Source organism: Lipotes vexillifer, unplaced genomic scaffold, assembly GCF_000442215.2.
Source record: "Lipotes vexillifer unplaced genomic scaffold, Lipotes_vexillifer_v1.1 scaffold641, whole genome shotgun sequence".
NCBI lineage: Eukaryota > Metazoa > Chordata > Mammalia > Artiodactyla > Lipotidae > Lipotes > Lipotes vexillifer.
The window spans coordinates 2,375,726-2,397,095 of NW_006780658.1; the positions used below are offsets into that span (position 1 = coordinate 2,375,726).

General features: G+C 40.2%; 1 protein-coding gene across 1 annotated transcript in view; it reads left to right on the forward strand.

Annotated features, from left to right (window-relative positions):
- PPM1L (protein phosphatase, Mg2+/Mn2+ dependent 1L) overlaps positions 1-21,370 on the forward strand; it is a 344,173-nt gene that overhangs the window by 5,486 nt on the left and 317,317 nt on the right. Inside the window, exon 5 of the mRNA XM_007454143.1 lies at positions 3-288. Coding sequence (XP_007454205.1) covers positions 3-288 — 286 coding nt within the window. The remainder of the gene's footprint in view (positions 1-2; positions 289-21,370) is intronic.

Consider the following 21,370-nt stretch of genomic DNA (forward strand, 5'->3'; position numbering starts at 1 on the left):
AGTTACTTCTACACGGATGAGGTGAAGACCATCGTCAAGTCCAGCCGGGACGCCGTGAAGATGGTGAAGGGCAAGGTGGCCGAGATCATGCAGAACGACCGACTGGGAGGGCTCGATGTGCTGGAGGCCGAGTTTTCCAAGACCTGGGAGTTCAAGAGCCACAATGTGGCCGTGTATTCCATCCAGGGCCGGAGAGACCACATGGAGGACCGCTTTGAAGTTCTTACGGACCTAGCCAATAAGACGCATCCGTCCATCTTCGGGATCTTCGACGGGCACGGGGGCGAGGTAGGAGTTCTCAGGGGCTTTGAGTGTGTGTGTGTGTTTGTGTATGTGTAAACAACAGGACGTGGTGGGCGTGTCGGGTAGCACCTGTGTGCGAGGGGCGTGGTGATGACCTGGTGTCGGGCTGGACAAAGCCACTAGTTCCAAACGTGGCCAAGTTGCCAGAAACACCGCGGGATCCAGACCTCTTGTACTGAGGGTCCAGTGTGGGGGAGGAAGGGTCATCCATAACCTATTTCATGCCTCATAATTTATGAGGCTTCCCAAGGCCAGAGCCCAACAAATGACTGTGTTAGTTTTGCTGGGAGGGTTAATGGTTTCTACAGTGAACTTTGGCCCAGGGCCTCAGCGCCCCTGTTCTGGGGTTTGAGGCCGAGCTAGGCGCAAAGAACGAAGAAATCTTTGATTGTCGTTAGGAAAAAGATAAAATCTGCAGAGCCTGATCAGTGAAGACTTAGTAAGGATGAAGGAAGCTCTGACTCGTTTCCAGCTCTTTCACCCTGAGGAGGAACCCGAGGGGCAGCGCTGCGCCTCTTCCTAATTCCATTAACTTTACAGGTGCAATCCGGCCACTTGACAGCAGCGCTTTGCTGGCCGCCTGCTTTTAGCTGGATCGAGGCACGGGACCGAGATGCCTCTGGCCTTTGCAGAGGTGGCAATCCCCGCAGAGGTAGCGGTGCCCAGATCTTGCCCCTGCGCCCTGGCCGGCGTGGGATGCAGACGTCTCCCTGCTTCTAAATTCCTCTATTTGGGGTTCATGTGGGATCAAGAGATGAGGTTAGAGGCTGGTTCAAGTCCCTCTCCCGCATTTCTGCGGCACCCTGATTGCTTGTCGAGGCTCAGATTTCCTGGAGGTCAGGGCGAGAGTTGGCTTTGGTCCTTGGGCATCGGCCCAGGCGAAGTGAGTGGCGAATGTGGCTCCAGAGCGGTGCTCCAGAGAGTAGCAGGCCAGCCATCCCATCTCTCTAAACTTGGCAGTTTGGAAAAGAGTTTCATTGCTGCATACTTTTTTTTTTAAAAGCATATTTTCTTACTCCCTGCACCCCCTCTTCACCACCCCTTCTTCATCATTTCCTCCTCCCCCCGCCCCCTCCTCCCATCCAACTTTCCCCCCCTCAATTCTCTTGCCGCTTCTGGTCTCTGGGTGGGCTGTAGGGGATATCATTCTCTTTCAAGCTTGTTCTTTGGCCTTTGATTTGGGTGAACATTGAGAATGCTCTCAACTGGGTATCTTAACTGCCTTCTCTCTTTGATACAAGGTCACTTCACCCAACCCTCTGCTAATCTTTCCCACATACTGTATGTACCTACCTGGTAGAACCAACTTTGCCAAGAATGGCAAACTTGATTGGAAAATTTATTTGGTAGAGATGAAATCAGTTTTTGCTATCTTCCATCCACCCTAGCCCTTTCTGTATTCTGTGTTTCAAAACGAAGGTTTCTCACTGATTGTAAATTTGTAGCCCCTTGTGTAGTATGGGGTTCTTTCCTTTCCCCTTGGGTAGGTGAAAGATGTGAAGTTAATTGAGGAAAGGGACGCTGTGTATTTGGGTAAAAAACATATCTGAAAGATAAGGTTGCCAATATAATGGCTGACTTGTTTCCTGGTCTGAGTCAGAATGTCTATATTTTCATTTTATGTGCCTCGAATGTTGTAAATCATTTAATAAAGCTTATATTTATTATATACTTTACATTAAAATTGTTGGCAGATGATGATCTGATTCTTGTGTTAGAAAGTACAGTTTTATTCTTAACTTAAAGGTCTAGATGTAGTATTAATGTTGTGAAACTCGGGGTTGTGCTCATCTGGGTGTGCTGTATTGGCATGTTTTGAGCCTGCACATGTAAGTGAATGGGTATTTTTAAATTTTTTTCTAAGCTGATATTCTAAAACGTGAATATTGAAGACTCCAACAGATTTCAGGTTGAAAAATTTCCAGTATTATCTTCTGGCAAATGTACCATTCAGAAAAGGGACATGCGAAATGCTTTTATTTAACTAGAAATATTTTACATGTATAGGGCTTTTCGTTAAAATTTTAAATAATAAAGGAGATCATCATTGTTAGCTAAACTATGAAATGAGTTTCATTGTGCCTTATATTAAAAAGCTTGCTGTTTGCAAAATAATATTATCAGTACCCTGAAAAACAGAACAATTGTTCTGTCTGTAACATCCTACAGTGCATAGCCAGTTCATTCATTTTGGCTTTGTTTTAGGGCAAAATAAGGAGTTATAAAAAAGAGCTATTTAATTGCTATTGGGAATGTGATGACAAATAATCTTAGGTATTTCTCTCTTCCTTTTTCTTTCATTCAAAGAAAATCCGATCATCTAATTCTTGTCTTCAGTGTTGTTTAGCTTCTTTAATATTCACCAGAGGAGGGTGCCACTGTTTGATTTTAGTGTAGATGATAGTTCTCACCTTTCAAAAAGAGGAACCTTTTTCTGAACTCTCTACATACACATATATGTAGAGAGTAGTAGTAGTGTGGTATGGAAGATGATGAGGAATTTAATTTTGTTTCTAATAATTCAAACTAATAAGATAGGCTATTAAAAATCAGGACCCATGTACAATGGTAGTGCTTTTAGATACAGAAGGAACCTAAGCCACCTTGTATATCTATTTCATTCTGTCTTTTAGAGATGTTTATTAATGGCAGGAGAAGTTGTGACCTTCCTTAGACTGCATAGCTTATTCAAGGCCTTCAGTTTGAATAAGCTTTATATTAAACCAGTGGACAAATTAGTTTGCATATTTACCTAGGTAAATAGATAGCACACTAGGGATACAGAGGTGAATGAGACATGATTCCCATTCTCAGAAAGTTTCAGTGTGGTGAGAGAGATAGACCTGTGTACCAGAAATTATAGTCATTGTGTGCTTAGGGTGTTATTGGAATACTGAAGAGGGTCATTTAAATCAAATTGGAAGGTGCGAGGCCCTGGGAAAGACACCTTGAAGGCATCATTTACTGCAAGGTTAAAAGTGTAAGCTTTGAATCTGTGCTCTGCCTTAAACTAGCTGTGACCTTGGGCAAGTTGCTTAAGCAGCTTTATCTGGGAGTTTTTTTTTTCTTTTTTCGGTATGGGGCCTCTCATTGTTGTGGCCTCTCCGGTTGCGGAGCACAGGCTCTGGACGCGCAGGCCCAGCGGCCATGGCTCACGGGCCCAGCCGTTCCGCGGCACGTGGGATCCTCCCAGACCAGGGCACGAACCCGTGTCCCCTGCATCGGCAGGCGGACTCTCAACCACTGCGCCACCAGGGAAGCCCTATCTGGGAGTTTTTAATCTGAAAAATACGGATAATAATGCATGTGAGGTTCATGTCATCAGTTGTATTAATACCCTATCTAGAAAAATACTTGATGGAGAGAAGGATGTGGAAGAAGAAAGCTTAGAGACCAAGAAGTCTGTAGTGTTTGGACAACGGTATCCAAGGGAAGGAAAGAGACTCTACACATGAAAGCCACAACTTTGATCACTAGAAAGGTGTATGTTGGTTATAGATAATTCATTAGGTATCCACCGAACTCTCTATCACTATTAGTTCTAACTTCCGGTGAACTGATTATTAATTTAGGATTCCAGGTATCCTAGCATTGGGGAAGTAGCATCCTGGCTTCAGGTGCAAATTTTCTGATTAGTGAAAAGGAATATTCTTTATGATTAATTAATAAATTGGTATTCTGACTTGTACTTCAGCCTCTTCTGAGTTGTTAACATGAGTTAGTTCTCTTGAGTCTGTTCAACTGTGTATTTTTGACTAAGCTATGTCTCCAGACTTGTTATGCTGAGAACCAGACTCTGGATGGCTGTGATTTCCAGATGGATGATAGCTTAATGAGCCATGTTTTTTTTAGAGGTGCTATGGGCCAGCTTCCTTACTTGATTCCGTTGCGTCCTTGATAACATTCTAACCACCATACTATGGGTGGATGGTTGAAAGTGTGTGTGTGTGTGTGTGTGTGTGTGTGTGTGTGTATGTGTGTTTAAAGCTATGGCAGTGACTCTTTTGCTGTATAATGAAAATTAAAATAACAAAAAGGAAAAAAATAGCTTAGATTGTATCAACTAATGTGGAAAGGTTATTTTTAAAATTACAAAATACTGTTTATCTAAGAAAATTGTTTTTGGTGCTTATCTATAATTTTTATCCACAGGCAAAATGTGTTTTTTGTTTTAAACATTTTATATTAGCTAGAAGAAATATCACTGACCGTTTGAGGCACCTTTGTCAATGTTCATGGCTGAAACTTATATAGAAGAATGATTGTTATGTGTTCTGTATGCTTATGGACATTATTTTATTAAAGGTCATATATCATTGTATCATAAAATTGACACACAGCCGTTTAAGCTTAGAGTTCCACACTTCACATCAGAGAGAAGCTATACTTCGGTGCTTGTCAGGGGCTATAGTCTTGAGGCTTAGCACTTCTCAGAAGCTCAGAAGACAAACTGCTAATGGAGGGTTGCCTGAAGGATATATACAGTCTTGTTCTTTAGGTGAGTGGTTCTTAACTTTTCTTGAGTCATGCTTCTCTTTGAGGATGTTATGAAACTACCGACATATCCCCCAGAAAAATGGACATGAGCACATCAAGTTTTGTTTATAATTTCAAAGAGAATTAGATGCCTAAAGCCTCTGGATTTTAGGTTAGTCTAGATAGAATAAAATCTGTCTCTGATAAATCTAGACCTGCAGGGAGCTGTGTACCTGGACCCCACCTTGCCCTGATTGCCTTCCTCTTCCTTCCTCTCTGTCATTTTGCATTTATTGACTCGTGTGCTGGCATTTGTTTGTGAGGATTGTTATGAGGGATGGTCTCCCAAAGCTCTCTGACAAATCAACTTTAGGGATGTCACTGAGGACTTTATTTGTTACAGTATATAATATCCTCTTTATGAGGACCAAGGAAGAGAGAGTTCTCTAAGAGCTTTTTGTTTTTATCTTAAGGATGCTGAATCATCTAACTGATTGGATCATCCTGTGTTTGTTGGCTGTCAGAAGTGTTAGAGCCAAATCTCTGACCTACCTCTAGCAAGTGTGCAGAATTTTATTAATTTGGTACATGAACCTCACTCAGGACCGCTTATATTTCCTACATTTAGTTTTCCTTTGTCCCATTTTTCTCTTTCACCTCTTAGATATGTCATTTTATCTTGTGGTATATGTATTTATGTAAGTTTCATTGGCTCCTCTCTGAAATAAGATATACTACTTCCAAATAAATAAATTATGAGTGGCATAATGAATGATCTGCCTTCCAGAAGTTACAACTGACGTTAGTAAATGTTGGGCTCCCACATTACTGATGTACAAGAAGCCTGTAGATTTAGTGTGGACAAATGCCTTAGGGTTTAAGAGAAAATTTAGGTTATTTTGTTTTAAAATGGCACATTAACATTTCTGCCCCAAAAGGGGGAGGCACTTTACCTTTCTTAAAAAAATAAATTTATTTATTTTATTTTTATTTATTTTTGGCTGCGTTGGGTCTTTGTTGCTGTGCACGGGCTCTCTAGTTGAGATGAGCGGGGGCTACTCTTTTTTTTTTTTTTTTTTTTTTATTGGGTATAGCGCCTTTCAGGCTACAACGGGCCTCTCACTGTCGTGGCCTCTCCCGTTGCGGCTCCGGACGCGCAGGCTCAGTTGCCATGGCTTACGGGGCCAGCCGCTCCGCGGCATGTGGGATCTTCCCGGACCGGGGCACGAACCCGTGTCCCCTGCATCGGCAGGCGGACTCTCAACCACTGCGCCACCAGGGAAGCCCGGGGGCTACTCTTTACTGCAGTGCACGGCCTTCTCATTGCGGTGGCTTCTCTTGTTTCGGAGTACGGGCTCTAGGCGCGGGCTTCAGTAGTTGCGATGCACAGGCTTAGTTGCTCTGTGGCATGTGGGATCTTCCCGGACCAGGGCCTGAACTCTTTTCCCCTGCGTTGGCAGGCGGATTCTTAACCACTGCGCCACTAGGGAAGCCCCACACTTTCCCTTTAATAACCCACTCCTGTCCTGTGCTTAGCAGCTGTTTGTAGGTGAATGTAGGATCCTGACTGCTGACCATAGTGCATCTTCTGAACAGATTGTTTAGAAATACAGTTTAATTAAACCAACATTTTCTGTATAGTCTGTGGCATAACAGAGTTATGCTCTCTGTGATGCCCAAAGATGAATCAGTATATTCTCTGTCCTTAGGAAGCATTCCGTCTACTTGAAGAGATGAGTTTTTAAAAAATAGCAGAACTGGGCTTCCCTGGTGGCGCAGTGGTTGAGAGTCTGCCTGCCGATGCAGGGGACACGGGTTCATGCCCCGGTCCGGGAAGATCCCACATGCCGCAGAGTGGCTGGGCCTGTGAGCCATGGCCGCTGAGCCTGCGTTTCCGGAGCCTGTGCTCCGCAACGGGAGAGGCCACAACAGTGGGAGGCCCGCGTACCGCAAAAAAAAAAAAAAAAAAAAAATAGCAGAGCTACAATGTGCAGTTGGACCACCTACAAGAGAGTGGTGGCCTGACGGAGCGAGCTTGGGGAGTCTTGGATAATTTTGAAGAGGAACTGACATTTGACTATATCCTAGCATTTCAGTAGACAGAGATTGGGTGGAGGGAGGATGAAAAGATGACATCACAGGTGGAAGAAAAAGTGTGAAAATGGATCAGAGGAAGTAAAATGCAGTCACAGCTGGAAGAAAGGCAGGTAGCTCTATTTGTTTAGAGCAGGCTTTCCCCATATGCTGTAATCTAGAAGCCCACTCATTTTTCTTCCATATTTAAGTACCTTCTGTTTTATGATATACTTCATATTGTTTTTTATTGATTTATTTTTATAAGTTTATTTATTTATTCATTTTTGGCTGCATTGGGTCTTCGTTGCTGCATGCAGGCTTTCTCTAGTTGCGGAGAGCGGGGGCTACTCTTTGTTGCGGTGCGCGGGCTTCTCATTGTGGTGGCTTCTCTTGTTGCGGAGCATGGGCTCTAGGTGCGTGGGCTTCAGTAGTTGTGGCACGTGGGCTCAGCAGCTGTGGCTTGCGGGCTGTAGAGCACAGGCTCAGCAGTTGTGGTGCACCGGTTTAGTTGCTCCGTGACATGTGGGATCTTTCCGGACTAGGGCTCGAACCTATGTCCCCTGCATTGGCGGGCAGACTATCAACCACTGCACCACCAGGGAAGTCCCATATTGTTTTTTAGATATCTATTTTTTTAAAGTTAAGTATATTTGTTTAAAAAAGAAACTTCATATCAGCACTGTGAGTAGAAAGTCCATAAAATGAAATTCTTGGCCTCCAACTTGCTAATAATCTATCTCCATCTTGATGGAGTAGAACGATTCTAAAAAAGTTCTTCTCCTAGTCTCTGGTTGCCTCTAGAGTCCTTCTGTCCACCTCCCCTGGCTCTTTATGAACAGAAACGTGGCTTTTAAAATTTAACTATTGACCAATTAAGTTGAAGTGAGGCAGGTTGCTTGTTCCCTTCGCAGGTGGAAGGTACCTCTGGTGGTGCCACTCTTTGAGGAGCCCTGGTTTGGAACAGCTTTCCACTGTGTGGACTCATGTGACAGATGAGATTTCATGTGTAACACACCTCCATGGGGAACCCAGAATGATAGGCAGTTCACAGTGTTCTAGCAGAAATTCCACCCCCATTTCTAACTCAGGTACATGAGAAGACATTATAGGCATAAACCTGAATCCTTTCTAGCTTAGTTTAAAAAGTAAATAATTCATAAGTTTTTGGTACTTGAGCCATTATTGGTTACAAACTATGACTACTTACAATGACAGGGTACACAGTGACATGTGTGCTGGGACCCACAGTTGAGGAGCCTTAGCCTGGAGTTTATGGTAAACCCAGGTGAAGAGTTGGAGATGCTGCTGGAACGTTTGTCAGCACTGACACTGAAAGCCACACTGAGCAGCCTGGGCCATGTGCTGTAGATATTGGAGAACCACTGGATATTTTTGAGCAAGGGAATGGCTTTTAAATCCATACTGTAGTAGTTCTGTTCCTCTAATCTATATAGAGGATTGATGTGAATGAACTAGATAGAAAGGGTGTGTGTGTGTGGGGTGTCAATTGGGGAAGCCTGGACCAGAGCAGTGAAGAGGAAACCCAGGGGTGTGGGCCATTGCTGGAAAGGGGGAAGGGATGAATTGGAGACCCTCTGAAGTAGTAAGACTGCTGTGGGGGTCCCCAGTGTGTCAGCATCAACATGATAGAGGGCGGTTGATAGAAGAGCAAATTTGGACAGTAGTGAGAATAGTGTGAGTTTGGCTGTAAATTTGTTTCCCTTTTTCCCTGTATATTTAGATGTTTTTTGGGATTCATAAAATGTTTGTTGACTGTTTAGCTCCCCAGTTTGTAAAACATTATTTCTGTCATAACTTCTCTAAATGGATACATTTTAAAACAAGGAAAATATGCATTGTATATAATATCTGATTTATTCAAATAGAAAGGCATTTATTACTATTCTACTTTGTTACCAGGAATAATTTAGGCTTTGTTATGAGGTATGGTTTTCCCAAGACTAAAAACCAGCAGTATATCTTCATATCTCTTAAGTGATTTCATTTCCTTGACACTGCTTTTATGTAGCACTTGTGTGTGTGTGTGTGTGTATGTGTTATGCGGGACTCACTGTTGTGGCCTCTCCCGCTGCGGAGCACTGGCTTCGGACGCGCAGGCTCAGCGGCCATGGCTCACGGGACAAGCCGCTCCGCGGCATGTGGGATCTTGTCGGACCGGGGCACGAACCCTCGTCCCCTGCATCGGCAGGCGGACTCTCAACCACTGCGCCACCAGGGAATCCCCTTGACACTGCTTTTAAAATAAAAAATATGTATATCATTCAGTCTCAGATGAAAATGTTCCCTGGGCTCTGTTCAATTTAAATGTAAGCTCATAATTTGTCAGGGACTCAGATTTTTAAAAAGTGATATTTTAATTTTGAACGTTAATACTTGAAGCATTTGTTTTATTCTAATTTCTGCTTCAATCTTGAACTACTTAAGTAATATAGTTTTGTGGTTTAACTTTTATTACCATTTTAATAATCCTATTTAATAAATATGAAAGTAAATCTGCAGCAAATTAAACATTTAAAAATAAATTTTAAAATTATAAGAGTAATATGACTACATGATAGATAGTATAGAAAAGAAAAAAAATCATTCAAAATTTCATTATCCTGTCACATCCGCTGTTACGATTTTGGTGTATTACTTGCTCGTCTTTTTTTATATGCATTTAAAATATAATTTTACAGTGTTATACATATAGCTTTAAATCTTGGCTTCTTTTCACTTTGTACAATCCTGTAAACCCTTAGTTATTTTGCTCCATAATTCTTTATTATATTTCTAACGTATTTTTTAGTGATGGAGTGATATTTTACTGAATGGGTATTTGATAAATTACTCAGTTGCTTCCTTATTGGTATACATTTAGGTTCCTCTAACTTTTCACCGTTACAAATAACATTGTAATAAGTGTTTTTGTGCTTTTACTGTAGTTTGGATTATTTCTCCAGGGTGGGTTTCCAGAAGTGGGATTTCTGGATCAGAAGAGAAGTAAAGAAACCACTATTATTGGTAGTAATGATATTAATAATGGTTGACAGTTATTGAATATGTATAATATGCCAGGTAGTGTTTAAAGTACTTTACTTATATTACCTAATTTTAATTATCATAACAATTTTTGAGGTAGATACTGTGTTATCCACATTTTACATATGTAGAAATTAAGGCACTGAGAGGTTAAGTAATTTGCCCAGGGACTGTCCACAGTTCATAGATGGTGAAACTAGGATTTGAAACTGGGATTCAAAGTTAGAGCTATTTACCTCCAAAGCCTGTGCTATCAGTTTCTGGTTGGAGTTCTACAAATCTCATAATTTGGGCAATAAAGTGCAGATAGCATTGTTAGGTGGACCCTGCCTGGTCTTCTTGTGTTAGTCAATAAGACTTGGTGTTTCTTCTTTGACAGTTGTGTCCCTGTGTCCCTGTGACATGTTGCTCTTGAAAACTCTACACTGGAACCTTGGTAGGTAGATCTTATAATTACCTGAGAAAGTCCTGAAGTTAAAAAAATTAGAGGTCAGAAGTCAGAGCAGGTGGTGACTCACACTCAAACAGCCATTCTCAGCCACTCCCCTTCTTTGCTGGCAGAATCTCTAACCCACTACAGAGAATCCCTGACGTTTTTGCCTCTTGACTCATGAAAGGCTTGCATAGATGTTATGGTGGCGTTAACATAGCCATTCTCAATAAACAATAACGATTTATATTTTATTTTCAAGTACCAAGGGCTTGACTTTAGAATAAGTATGTAGGGGTGTGTGTATATTTGCATAATTTCTCTTTATACTGAAGCACTGTTTCCCCCCCCCCTTTTTTTTTTGAGGGCCAAAATAATTTCCTAATACATAAATGACTGTAAATTTAAAAGAGCAAAATACTATTGTTTCATTTGTTTGTTTATTTATTTATTTATTTATTTAATTTTTGGCTGTGTCGGTTCTTAGTTGTGGCACACAGGATCTTTCGTTGTGGTGCGCGGGCTTCTCCCTAGTTGTGGCGTGTGGGTTTTCTCTCTCTAGTCGAGGCACGCAAACTCAGTAGTTGTGGCCCACGGCTTAGTTGCCCCGCGGCATGTGGAATCTTAGTTCCCCGACCAGGGATCGAACCCGAGTCCCCTGCACTGGAAGGTGGATTCTTTACCATTGGACCACCAGGGAAGTCCCTTTTCATTTGTTTGTAATACTGAGTTGGTATGTTTAGTTTGAGTAGATGCTACGTCTTGTGTTTCCATTCCAGAAGACTACTTAATACTTTGTTCTCTTAGTCAAGCCTAGTCTTTAGTGATGGCTAGTTATAATCTGTTTTTAATATAAATCTGCAAGTTAGGCATCTCTGGGCCTGTAATCACTTGGAAAGGGTGCCTTTTTATAATTTCTACAGAAGTGTAAGTCACCATAGCAATAGGCTGTATTTCTGAGACTCACATTCGTTACTATACCGTTCAACATTGTTGCCCTCCTTGTTCTGCTCCTGTGTGAGCAGCTGACAGATAATCTGTGTGTTTTAGTTGCTAAGCCGAAGACCAGTTATCCACTGCACATTATGCAGCAAACCTTATGACTTCCCTAGAGAAGTGAATACTTATCTGCATTTGCTTTTCAACATTGTTGGTCATTATAAATGTGAATGGGGCTTTAATGCCCTGTAGTAATAAATCTTAAATATTTGAAATGGTATTTTTAACAGGACAGTGTATATTCAGCACTACTCTTGGGCAGTAAAGTTTTAAACCTAAAAACATCACAAAATTTTTATTCTCTTAGTTATAGAATTGCCATAGGTCAGAAAATGTTTTATTCTGATAAGTATATACCATTTCCTTTTTAATCTAGTAAGTGCTTTCATTTCTCTTTTTAATTAAATAAATTAACTCTTAGTTAAATTAGTCACTGGACATTTTCTGGCCAATAAGCCTCTTAACTGACACTGTCAGGATTTTATAGAAATTGAGACATAGATTTCGATCATACTGTTCACGTTTTTGATCCTTGGTATAACGAGATGAATTTGCTATAAGAACTGAGTTGCACAGGTATGTGATAAATATAACTGTCCCAGAATTTGGGATTAAGAAGTTTTTACTTCTCTTTTATTTTAACACTTAGATGTTTTTCTAAATTTCTGTTTAGAAAGAAGATAAATTTTCTTTTTAGATAGGCCTGGCAGGGATCTTGAATTGTCATATAATCCAAGTATAGTGCCTAAGGCTTCACAGCTACATGAATAATCTATTTTTAAAGACTTTCATCAAGGAGATTCCACATTGGTCCTGGAGAATTTTTTTCTCTATAATCCTCTCAGGAAAATCGTCTTTATATGTGAACTACATCCCTTTGGTTTAAGCCTATTTCTTTTAGTCTGGCCTCAACAGAGATAATTTAGGATTAAGTTGTTACCATTTGTAAATCAGTAAGATTATGGTAATCAAAAATCTCCCCCCATATTAAATAGGTACATCAAATTTACGGGAGAAGTACTCATCTCAGAAAAAGGAGATACAAGATAATTGTATCAGACAGAATAATGTTTCCAGATAATCAATAATGCCTCCTTTCTGTAAAGAGCTAGTTTGGCAATAAAGGAAATGTCCTCTTCCAGTTTTACAGATTGACTGGTTTTGTCTTTTATGTCTATTGTCCGAGACTTAAATGCTTCAGCTGGAGTAAATTTGAGCTGCACATCTAGGTGGTGCATTATTTGAAAGTTTTTGGTTGCAAGTGACAGAATACTCAAGTGGAAGCAGCTTAAACTCTAGGGACATTTATTATCTCACATAACAAATGGCCTGAAAGTACGTGTTTCCAAGGTCGGTTAATTCAGCAGCTCAGTGACTTCAAGTCTTTATATAACTACATCCAGAGACATGAAAAAGAAACTGTACCTGTCCTGCATTCTTAAAGCCTGAGGAAACCCTTCCTAGAAACTACCCCTCACATCTCCTAGGCCAGAATTGTGTCCCTGTCTAAACCAATGGCTTGGCCATGGGAATACCACCACCATGATGATGAACTCTGACCCAACATAATTCACCCCATGTCTGGGGAGGAGCCCAGCTGCCTCTGGAGGTCATGACAGCCTAGAAAGGTGAACGAAACTAGAGTTTTGTTATCTAGAAGAAAGGAAAGTGGGAATGTTTGTTGGTTGGGCCCCACAGGTGGGAAGGGGGTTCAGAGAAGGTAGCCTGGAATATTTCTTGTCTACACATTTGCAACCTCGTTGAAGAATGTTGCTGTAAAGTATATAACACTGACATGGCAGGGGGGAAATTTAGAAGACTTTAGAAAAGGGTAAACCATCTTATTTTCGAATTGGCTTAGGGATGACTTTGCCTGGAAGCTGAGGTGTAAATTTGGTATTTTAGGGTTCCAGGAAGTCTTGAAAATCTATGAGGAGGTAGTTTCCTAAATAATTCAAGTTTTCTCTCTGTTCTCTGTAAAGACACAAGGAGGGACCTGGGTGTTTGGAGAGTAACAGGTGTTTTTTTTTTTCTAATATATGACTGTGTGTTCAGTGTAGTTAATGCTATTGATAAATGTGGAAGTATGACAGCAGGTCTTTTGTTGGCTATCCATTTCTATTTTACCATCTTTCTGTTTCAGAAAATGAATTTGGTCAAATTCAGTAGGATTTTTGTCCCTTAATTATTAAATGTCATTAAGTTTTATTATTTTGTTTAAAAATATTTCAATCTACTCCAGGCCAAGGAGAGGAGATTCCTGGGAGGTTCAAAATTTTGTACACATTTTGGAGCAGGGCATTCTGGCACTGGTCTCGGCTACAGGGAGAAGGGAGGGCATTAAAGTCTTCAGATTTTTCTGTAGGACAAATGAATGCACTTGGAATAAATTCTGTGTCTGCCTGTAGAGTACTCATCCTACTGCTCCTGCTATAAATTGATTACAACAAGGACATCTTTTTGTTGTTTTCCTGACTGATTATTGCCAGTCAGTAGAAGTACTTACTGAGTAAACTTCCCATTTAATTTTAGTAGCTTTTCTGGTGATTCATTCACTACATTTTTTTCCCCCGTAAAGATATGCAATCACATTGTCTACAAATAATGTACTTGTGTCTCCTACTTTCTAAATAGTTATACTTTTTGTTTATGTTTCCTGCCTCAATGGACTAGTTAGAACAGAACAATGTTCTGTAATACTCATGATAGTGGGTGTTATCATGTTTTTGTATTTGAGATTATTTAAAAAGTTTGAGATGAGGGGAATGTGAAATGGCTTTGGTTTATGGACAATAGGGTTAAATTTTCTTTACTGATATAATGAAAGATGAAAACCAATGGTAAAGTAAGAGCCAAAGAAGAAAGGATATTCCAGGGATAGTAATATAGAGAATGAACAATCACAAGAAAGGACTAGAACTGAGTGTAGATATGATGCTGAAAACCAGAGTGCATTGATTACATGAAGCAAAGAACACTGTCTTTTCTTCTTTGGGGAAAAATTGTCATCACTAGGTCCATCTCATGAAAATGTCCTAGGAAGCATTAGTAGTCTAAACAATAGGCATAGTATGTGACATACAGGATACGGATTCTGCAGGTTGTGGAAGACCTAGCAAGATGAGATGCACGTAGGAATCCCTCCTTCTGGTTCCAGAGGAGTGGAAGGTCTGGAGCCATCTTCCCCTGGCACCTCTGCTGGTTTTGGTGAAGGTTATCCTTTTTTTTCCCCTGGGACTTCAAGAAGATTCTTGCCCTAATTTCTACTACATGTCTTGTAAGAAAACAGAGGCTGATTGTGGAAGAGTCTCATACTGAGGAGGTTAGGTCCTAAGTTGGTGTAAAAAGACAAGATCATGTATAGCCAAAATCTCCCTGGAATGTTCCCTCAAATTGACTGTAAAGAACAGTGTATGTGATGTTGTACCTCTTATTCTGTAGAGCAATATGTAGTTATAAATGTATAATATCCCAAGTAACATATAGTATAGAATAAAATGTAGTATGTGCAGGTAAAATATAGTTTTAAGGTGTTTTAAATGATATAAAAGTATCTTGAATTTGTGTAAATTTGTAAATAGTACCATTTCACTGTACCTTCTGTAAGATAATAGAATAAGAAATTGAAGAATATTTTTGAGATTTTCAGGTGACGACAGGAACTTACTTCTTTTAGAGAGAGCATGTTATATATTTCTGTGTGATCACTTTGAGAAAATTTAGTTTCTTAAAGTTTTAAAAGTACAAAGCAGAATAAACATGTGGCTTTTTGGAGTTAGGAGTAAGATTAATTTATCCTGATTATTTTGAAAGTTAATTTTAGAGAGATAATTATAATGCCATATTGAATACTTTATTTTTAATCTAAGTGCCAGCCATATCTTTGATGCTAAATGGGAATACAGAGATGGGCACTCAGCCTGGTAATTTGTATTCATAAATACATAGAAGTAGTTTATACTTGCTATTTCTTTCTTGCCTATGGCTTGAGACCCTGGGGGATTTTATTCTCCAGCGATTTCAGAAGAGAGACCAATCAGGAATTCTGACCTTTCCCACTTTCCTGGTGTCTCTCCTGAGTGTCTGATATGGTACCTCAGGCCTAAATTCTTTAGATAAATGTCTGTTCCTGGGTTTGTTGGGCTTCCCTGGTGGCGCAGTGGTTGAGAGTCCGCCTGCCGTTGCAGGGGACACGGGTTCGTGCCCTGGTCCGGGAAGATCCCACATGCTGTGGAGCGGCTGGGCCCGTGAGCCATGGTCGCTGAGCCTGCGTGTCCGGAGCCTGTGCTCCGCAACGGGAGAGGCCACAACAGTGAGAGGCCTGCATACCGCAAAAAAAAAAAAAAAAAAAATGTCTGTTCCTGGGTTTGTCTAAGAATGAGACTTTTTGAGCAGCAAGGAATTCTTGGAAAGGAAGCTTGTATTTTAAGTATCTATGAGATCCAAGTGGCTGCTGATGAAGAAATCACGCGAGTAAAGAACTGGGATCCTGACAGTGGCCAAAGAAGCTCTTTACATTTTCCTATTAGAGCCATAGACCCTGCTCTGGTCCACAGAGCCACATGGCGATGGAAATTTTTTATCCCCAAAGGATTATGTAATGCAAGCAGTTTTAGACATGAAAGAGTACAGGCAGGCATGTATTTTGGAAATATCGCATAAGAGGGAATTCTTTGATGGAAAGGACAGCTAGTTTTTTTTTTTTCTCTCTCAAAAATAGGATAACAGTGGGAGTGCCCAAGTGATGTTTCCACTTTACCAGAGAGAAGCCCTCATCTCCAGCCTTCATGGTGACTGTGTTAATGGAGATTAGGATATCCACTTTCTTCATTTAAAAAAATTTAACATTGGTACGATATTATCTGATACACAGTCCGTATTCCAATTTTGCTGGTTGTCCCAACTGTCCTTTTTAAAAACAGCTTTAGATATGATTGACATACGGTAAATTGCACATATTTAATATATACAATTTGATGAGTTTTATATATACCCGTGAAACCATCACCACCATTGAGATAATGAACATATCCATCACCCTCAAAAGTTTCTTCATGCCCCTTTGTAATACCTTTCTTCCAATGTCCTCCAATCCGTCCATCACTGGGCAACCATTAATATGCTTTCTGTCACTACAGAGGTAGTTTGCATTTTGTAAATGGAAATATACAGTATGTACTTCCTTTCTTCCTGGCTTCCCTCCCGGCCCCCCGCCCCAGCATAATCATTGAAATTCATCTATGTTGTTGCATCTGTCAATAGTTAATTCATTTTTATCGCTTAGCATTCTGTTGTATGGATATACCAACATTTGAACATCCATTCACATGATGTTGGACAGTTGAATTGATGCCAGTTTTTGCCTGTGAACATTCATGGACAAGTCTTTATATTGACTTTTGCTTTCATTGCCCTTGGGTAAATAGCTAGGAGTAGAATGGCTGGATCGTATGGCACGTGTATATTAGCTTTCATTTTTTAAATATTTATTTATTTATTTATTTATTTGGTTGTGCTGGGTCTTAGTTGCGGCATGTGGGATCTTTTTTTTTTTTTTTAGTTGCGGCATGCCAGATCTTTTAGATGCGGCATGCAGGATCTAGTTCCCTGACCAGGGATTGAACCCGGGTCCCCTGCATTGGGAGCATGGAGTCTTTGCCACTGGACCACCAGGGAAGTCCCAGTAGGTGTATATTAGCTTTTAAAAAAACTGCTAAACTGCTAGTCCAAACTGCTATCTTACATTTTCATCCTCTGTGTATGAGAGTTCTAGTTGCTCTGCATCCTTGCCAGTCTTAAATTTTAGTACTTCTAATAGTCATGAAGTGGTTGCTTAATGTGGTTTTAGTTTGCGTTTTCCTAATGACTAATGATGGGGAGTATCTTTTTTATGTACTTTTGGGAAGATGGTCTTCTTTTGAAAACACAGAAGAGGATGGTTATTAAATCTCGGTTTTCTTGTAAAATCTGACTTTTATCCTTGTCTCTATGCTGTGAGTGAAAAAAGAGAATAAGAATTGAAAGGGGTAGGAGTGATTAGACAGGACTCTCTCTTACTGAGAGAGGCTAGGAGTATAGCCAAAAAATAAGAGGCGTTGAGAAGTTGCACAGGGTAACCAAGAAATCAGATGGAACAAGGAGAGTGGATGAGAAGACCAGGGCCTGAGACCACTAAGGACAGTTTGTATTATCAGATTCTTTCATGTTCTTAAAACCACATGTTCTTGTATTCCAAAGGAAAAATCTGAAAGAGACTTCTCTTAGAAAAGTGCCTTTGAAAACAGAGACCATAGACACTGCTTCTGCTTTCTTGCTACTTATTTATTTCCTATTATCATCTGACTCTTTTTCAAACCTGTTTTTTTGCATGTCTCCAGAGGCCTCATAACTGCCACGTGTGATGGCTTGTTTCCAGCCTTCATCTTCATAGATTTTTCTGTAGGATCTGGCTTTCTTGACCACCTTTGTCTTCTTAAGACTCATCCCCCCATCCTTGGTGACACACTTATGTTTTTCTTTTCCTCCTCTGACTTCTGTTAGGTTTTCACTTCCTTATGAGCCTGGGTTTTGAGGACAGCTGTACTCAGTGTGCTGGTGCCATTTTGTTTCTTTGCACCAGAATCTTTGCAACTTCCATGGATTCAGCCATCCCTTCTGAGCAGAGGGCTCTCCTTCCCATCTAGAGTCCACATCTTTGCATGCTGACTTATTGTTTTCTTTCTTGGTGTCACCTCCATAACAACCTGTCTGAAACTGAATTTGCCTCCTGTGTTCATAGATTAATTTCATCTCCAGACTTGTCTCTTTCTGTCATGGTGCTTTTTCTCAGTCTCCCACTCTTGAAACTACCATGTCACCTTTGCTTCTCCCCACTTCATTTAAATCTGTGAGACTGTGTCATACCTCTCATCTCTGTCTCCATCTTTATAGTCATGCTGCCACGATCCTAATTCAGGCTTTTCATCACGTCCTGCTAGGATTGTGACAGTGGCTTCGTAACTGGTCGCTTAGTCTCTGGTCACTCTCCCTTCCAATCCAGTCACTGATGTCTCTGATAGATCATTCTTCTAAACTCACTGGGTTGTACATTGTTTCTTTCAAAAAGTCTGTGATTTCTACCAACCATGATTTATTTCTCTGAAATTTGTAGAGTTCTCCTAATGACATCCCTGACTACTTTACCTTACTCAACCTTATCTTCTGTTGCTCTCCTACACAAAGCTCTGCACTGCAGTAAAACTGGTCTCTTTATTATTCCCCGAATACCTGATGGGTACACATGCCCACTGCTGCTACTGGTTAAAAGCTGTATTCCATTCTCTGAGAGATTTCTCATTCCTCTTCCCTCATAGCTGTGTCTTGTCCTTATTCCAAGGCTTCCCTCAATTTCCTGCTCTTCTATGAACTCTTGCTTGGTAAGTCAGCTTTAAGTAATCATTCCCTCCTTTGAACTTATGATCTGTGACAGACAGTTGAACATTTTGTGTTATGACTCATTTTTAAGGTACTTTTTCTCTCCAGCCAGAGTTCAACTTCCTTGAGTTTCATGCCTCTGTGAAGTCTCTCTGGTGTGCCTGCACTGTTCCAGACGCTTGCATTCTGATAATAACAACATCTTACAATAATTCTAGAAATAATGATGCCTTGAAAATGAAGAGGAGACACCAAGTTGTATGACTGCGTTTGTTATCATTCTATCAGCTGGAAACCACAGGGCCCTGCTCATTCTGACTGTTGAGTGGCTGCAACATGCCAGGTGCTTTCACTGATGCTTTCTCACTGAATCCTCATGGTCCTTTGAGGCAGCTGTGGTTATCTTCATTTTACAGCTGGGGAAACTGAAGCTCAGACTACTGTGTGCCCAGGGTTACACAACTGCTAAGTGGCAGAGCTGGGATGAAAATATTTCCCTTGTCTGCCCCGATTCCAAAGCCCTCCTCTTCTCTGTGCCACACTGTCTTTATAGGCAAGGACAAGATTTGGCAAAGCATTCGCATGGGGGTTATTTCTGAGGTACTGTTAGCACTCAGTTTGTAACACTTTAGATTATTTGTAATAAATGTTTCAAGTACATGGGAATGGAATCAAGTTGAGGAGATAAAGTAATTTATTTACACCATTCACTTGTATTTACTCTTTGTTTTTCTCATCAACTCTGGTGACTTGTGCAATGTGTGGTCCATCCAGAAGCCCTTTAAATAATGACCAAAGAAAATGCAGATTAAATATATAGAATTCTGAACATTAGCCTAGGCAAGTGGTTTTCATCAGTTTGACAGGTGACTCTGTTTCTGGTTGTAAGGCAGGAATTTTGAGAATTGAAGCTGGCTCTTCAGAGGAAGCTAGGCAACATTCTCTGCTTTAACTCAGTCTGCCCTAACAAAGGTGGTTCAATTATTTGGTTGGGTTGTTATGGATTTTAGGGCATTAGGCATGCCTCAGCTTTCAAAGGTAAGTACAAAAGAACATCCTGGAGCTCAACTGAAAAAAAAAGTTCAATCTATAGCTTCCCTTCCAAAAGCATCATGCAAAATAAAATTATACATAGTATTTAGTGAGTATCAAAGAGTAGGGAAATATAAATGAACAATTTTGGCTGCCTGGGTGTAGAAACGGTGATTCATAGACTTGAGATTTGGAACTCAAACATTCTTGGTTTGTACTCAAAGGAGAGATGTGTCAGATAAGTTGCATGACAGAACAGAAAATAGCTTACTGAGAGTGTGGGAATACCTTAGAAAGGAATAAATGTCATCAACTTTATCTTATTCTACCTCATGTCATCAAAATATATGTTTCCTCTACACTAGTTATTGAGTAGAAGGAATGGCATTTTAGGAAACATCCAGCATGAGGAGTTTATAGACTTCTCATGTACAAAATGGACATTTTCTACTTTGGGGAGCTTTTTGAATCATGTTGAAGACCAAAGTAACTCAATTCTTAACAGGTAAATCTGTTAGCTACCTCCTTCTCAGCTCCTCCAACCATGGGGAAACAGAAGTTGCTTTGTGGTTCTTTTCACCCATGCAGTTATCACTAATCACCATTCCAGAGAGAGATGAGGTCTTATAGGATGAAAACTTGATATTTCCTCAAGCAGTTGACTAAATTTCCCTTTGGCAGTGTTGAATTTGAGTTGAAAAACATTTTTACCTTCCTGAAATTGGGTAGAAGTTATGGCTGTGAATGTTTGGGTTAGCATTATGCCTGTTTTTACCTTTTAGTTATTGTATGTCTCCCTTCAGATATGCTGTACTACCTTGGTGCCTCATACAGAGTGAGTATGCCATAAATGTTTATCAGATTAATCTCATCAGGGAATCAGAGAAGATTAGTACTATGCAGGTTCTTTGGTTGCTTTTCTACTTCTTTTAGAATGAGAACTTAATCTAAATAATTTCTAAAATATTTTCTTTTCTTTAAAATATTTTAAAATTGTGATAACATCATATAACATAAAATTTACCATCTGAAGAACCATTTTTAAGTGTACAGCTCAGTAGTCTTAAGTATATTCACATTGTTATGCAACAGATCTCCAGAACTTTTGCATCTTGAAAAACTGAAACTCTGTATCTGTTAAACAGTAATTCCCATTTTTGTCTACCTCAATCCTTTTATAACTACCATTCAACTTCCTGTTTCTATGAATGACTGCTTTAGATAACGCAGATAAATAGAATCATTCAGTATTTGTCTTTTTGTGGCTGGCTTATTTTACTTAGCAAAATGTCCTCAAGATTCATCTGTGTTGTAGAACGTGGATATTTGGGTTGCTTCCACCTCTTGACTCTTGTGGTAATGCGCCTATGTACATGGGTGTGTAAATATGTCTTTGAGATGCTGCTTTCAATTTTTTTTGATTATATACCTAGAAGTGCGAATGCTGGATCATATGGTAGTTCTGTTTTTAATTTTGAGGAACTGCCATACTATTTTCCATAGTGGTTGCACCATGTTACACTCCTGCCAGCAGTTCACAAGGGTTCCAACTTCTCCACTTCCTCACCAACACTTCTGCTTTTTTTTTTTTTTTTTTTT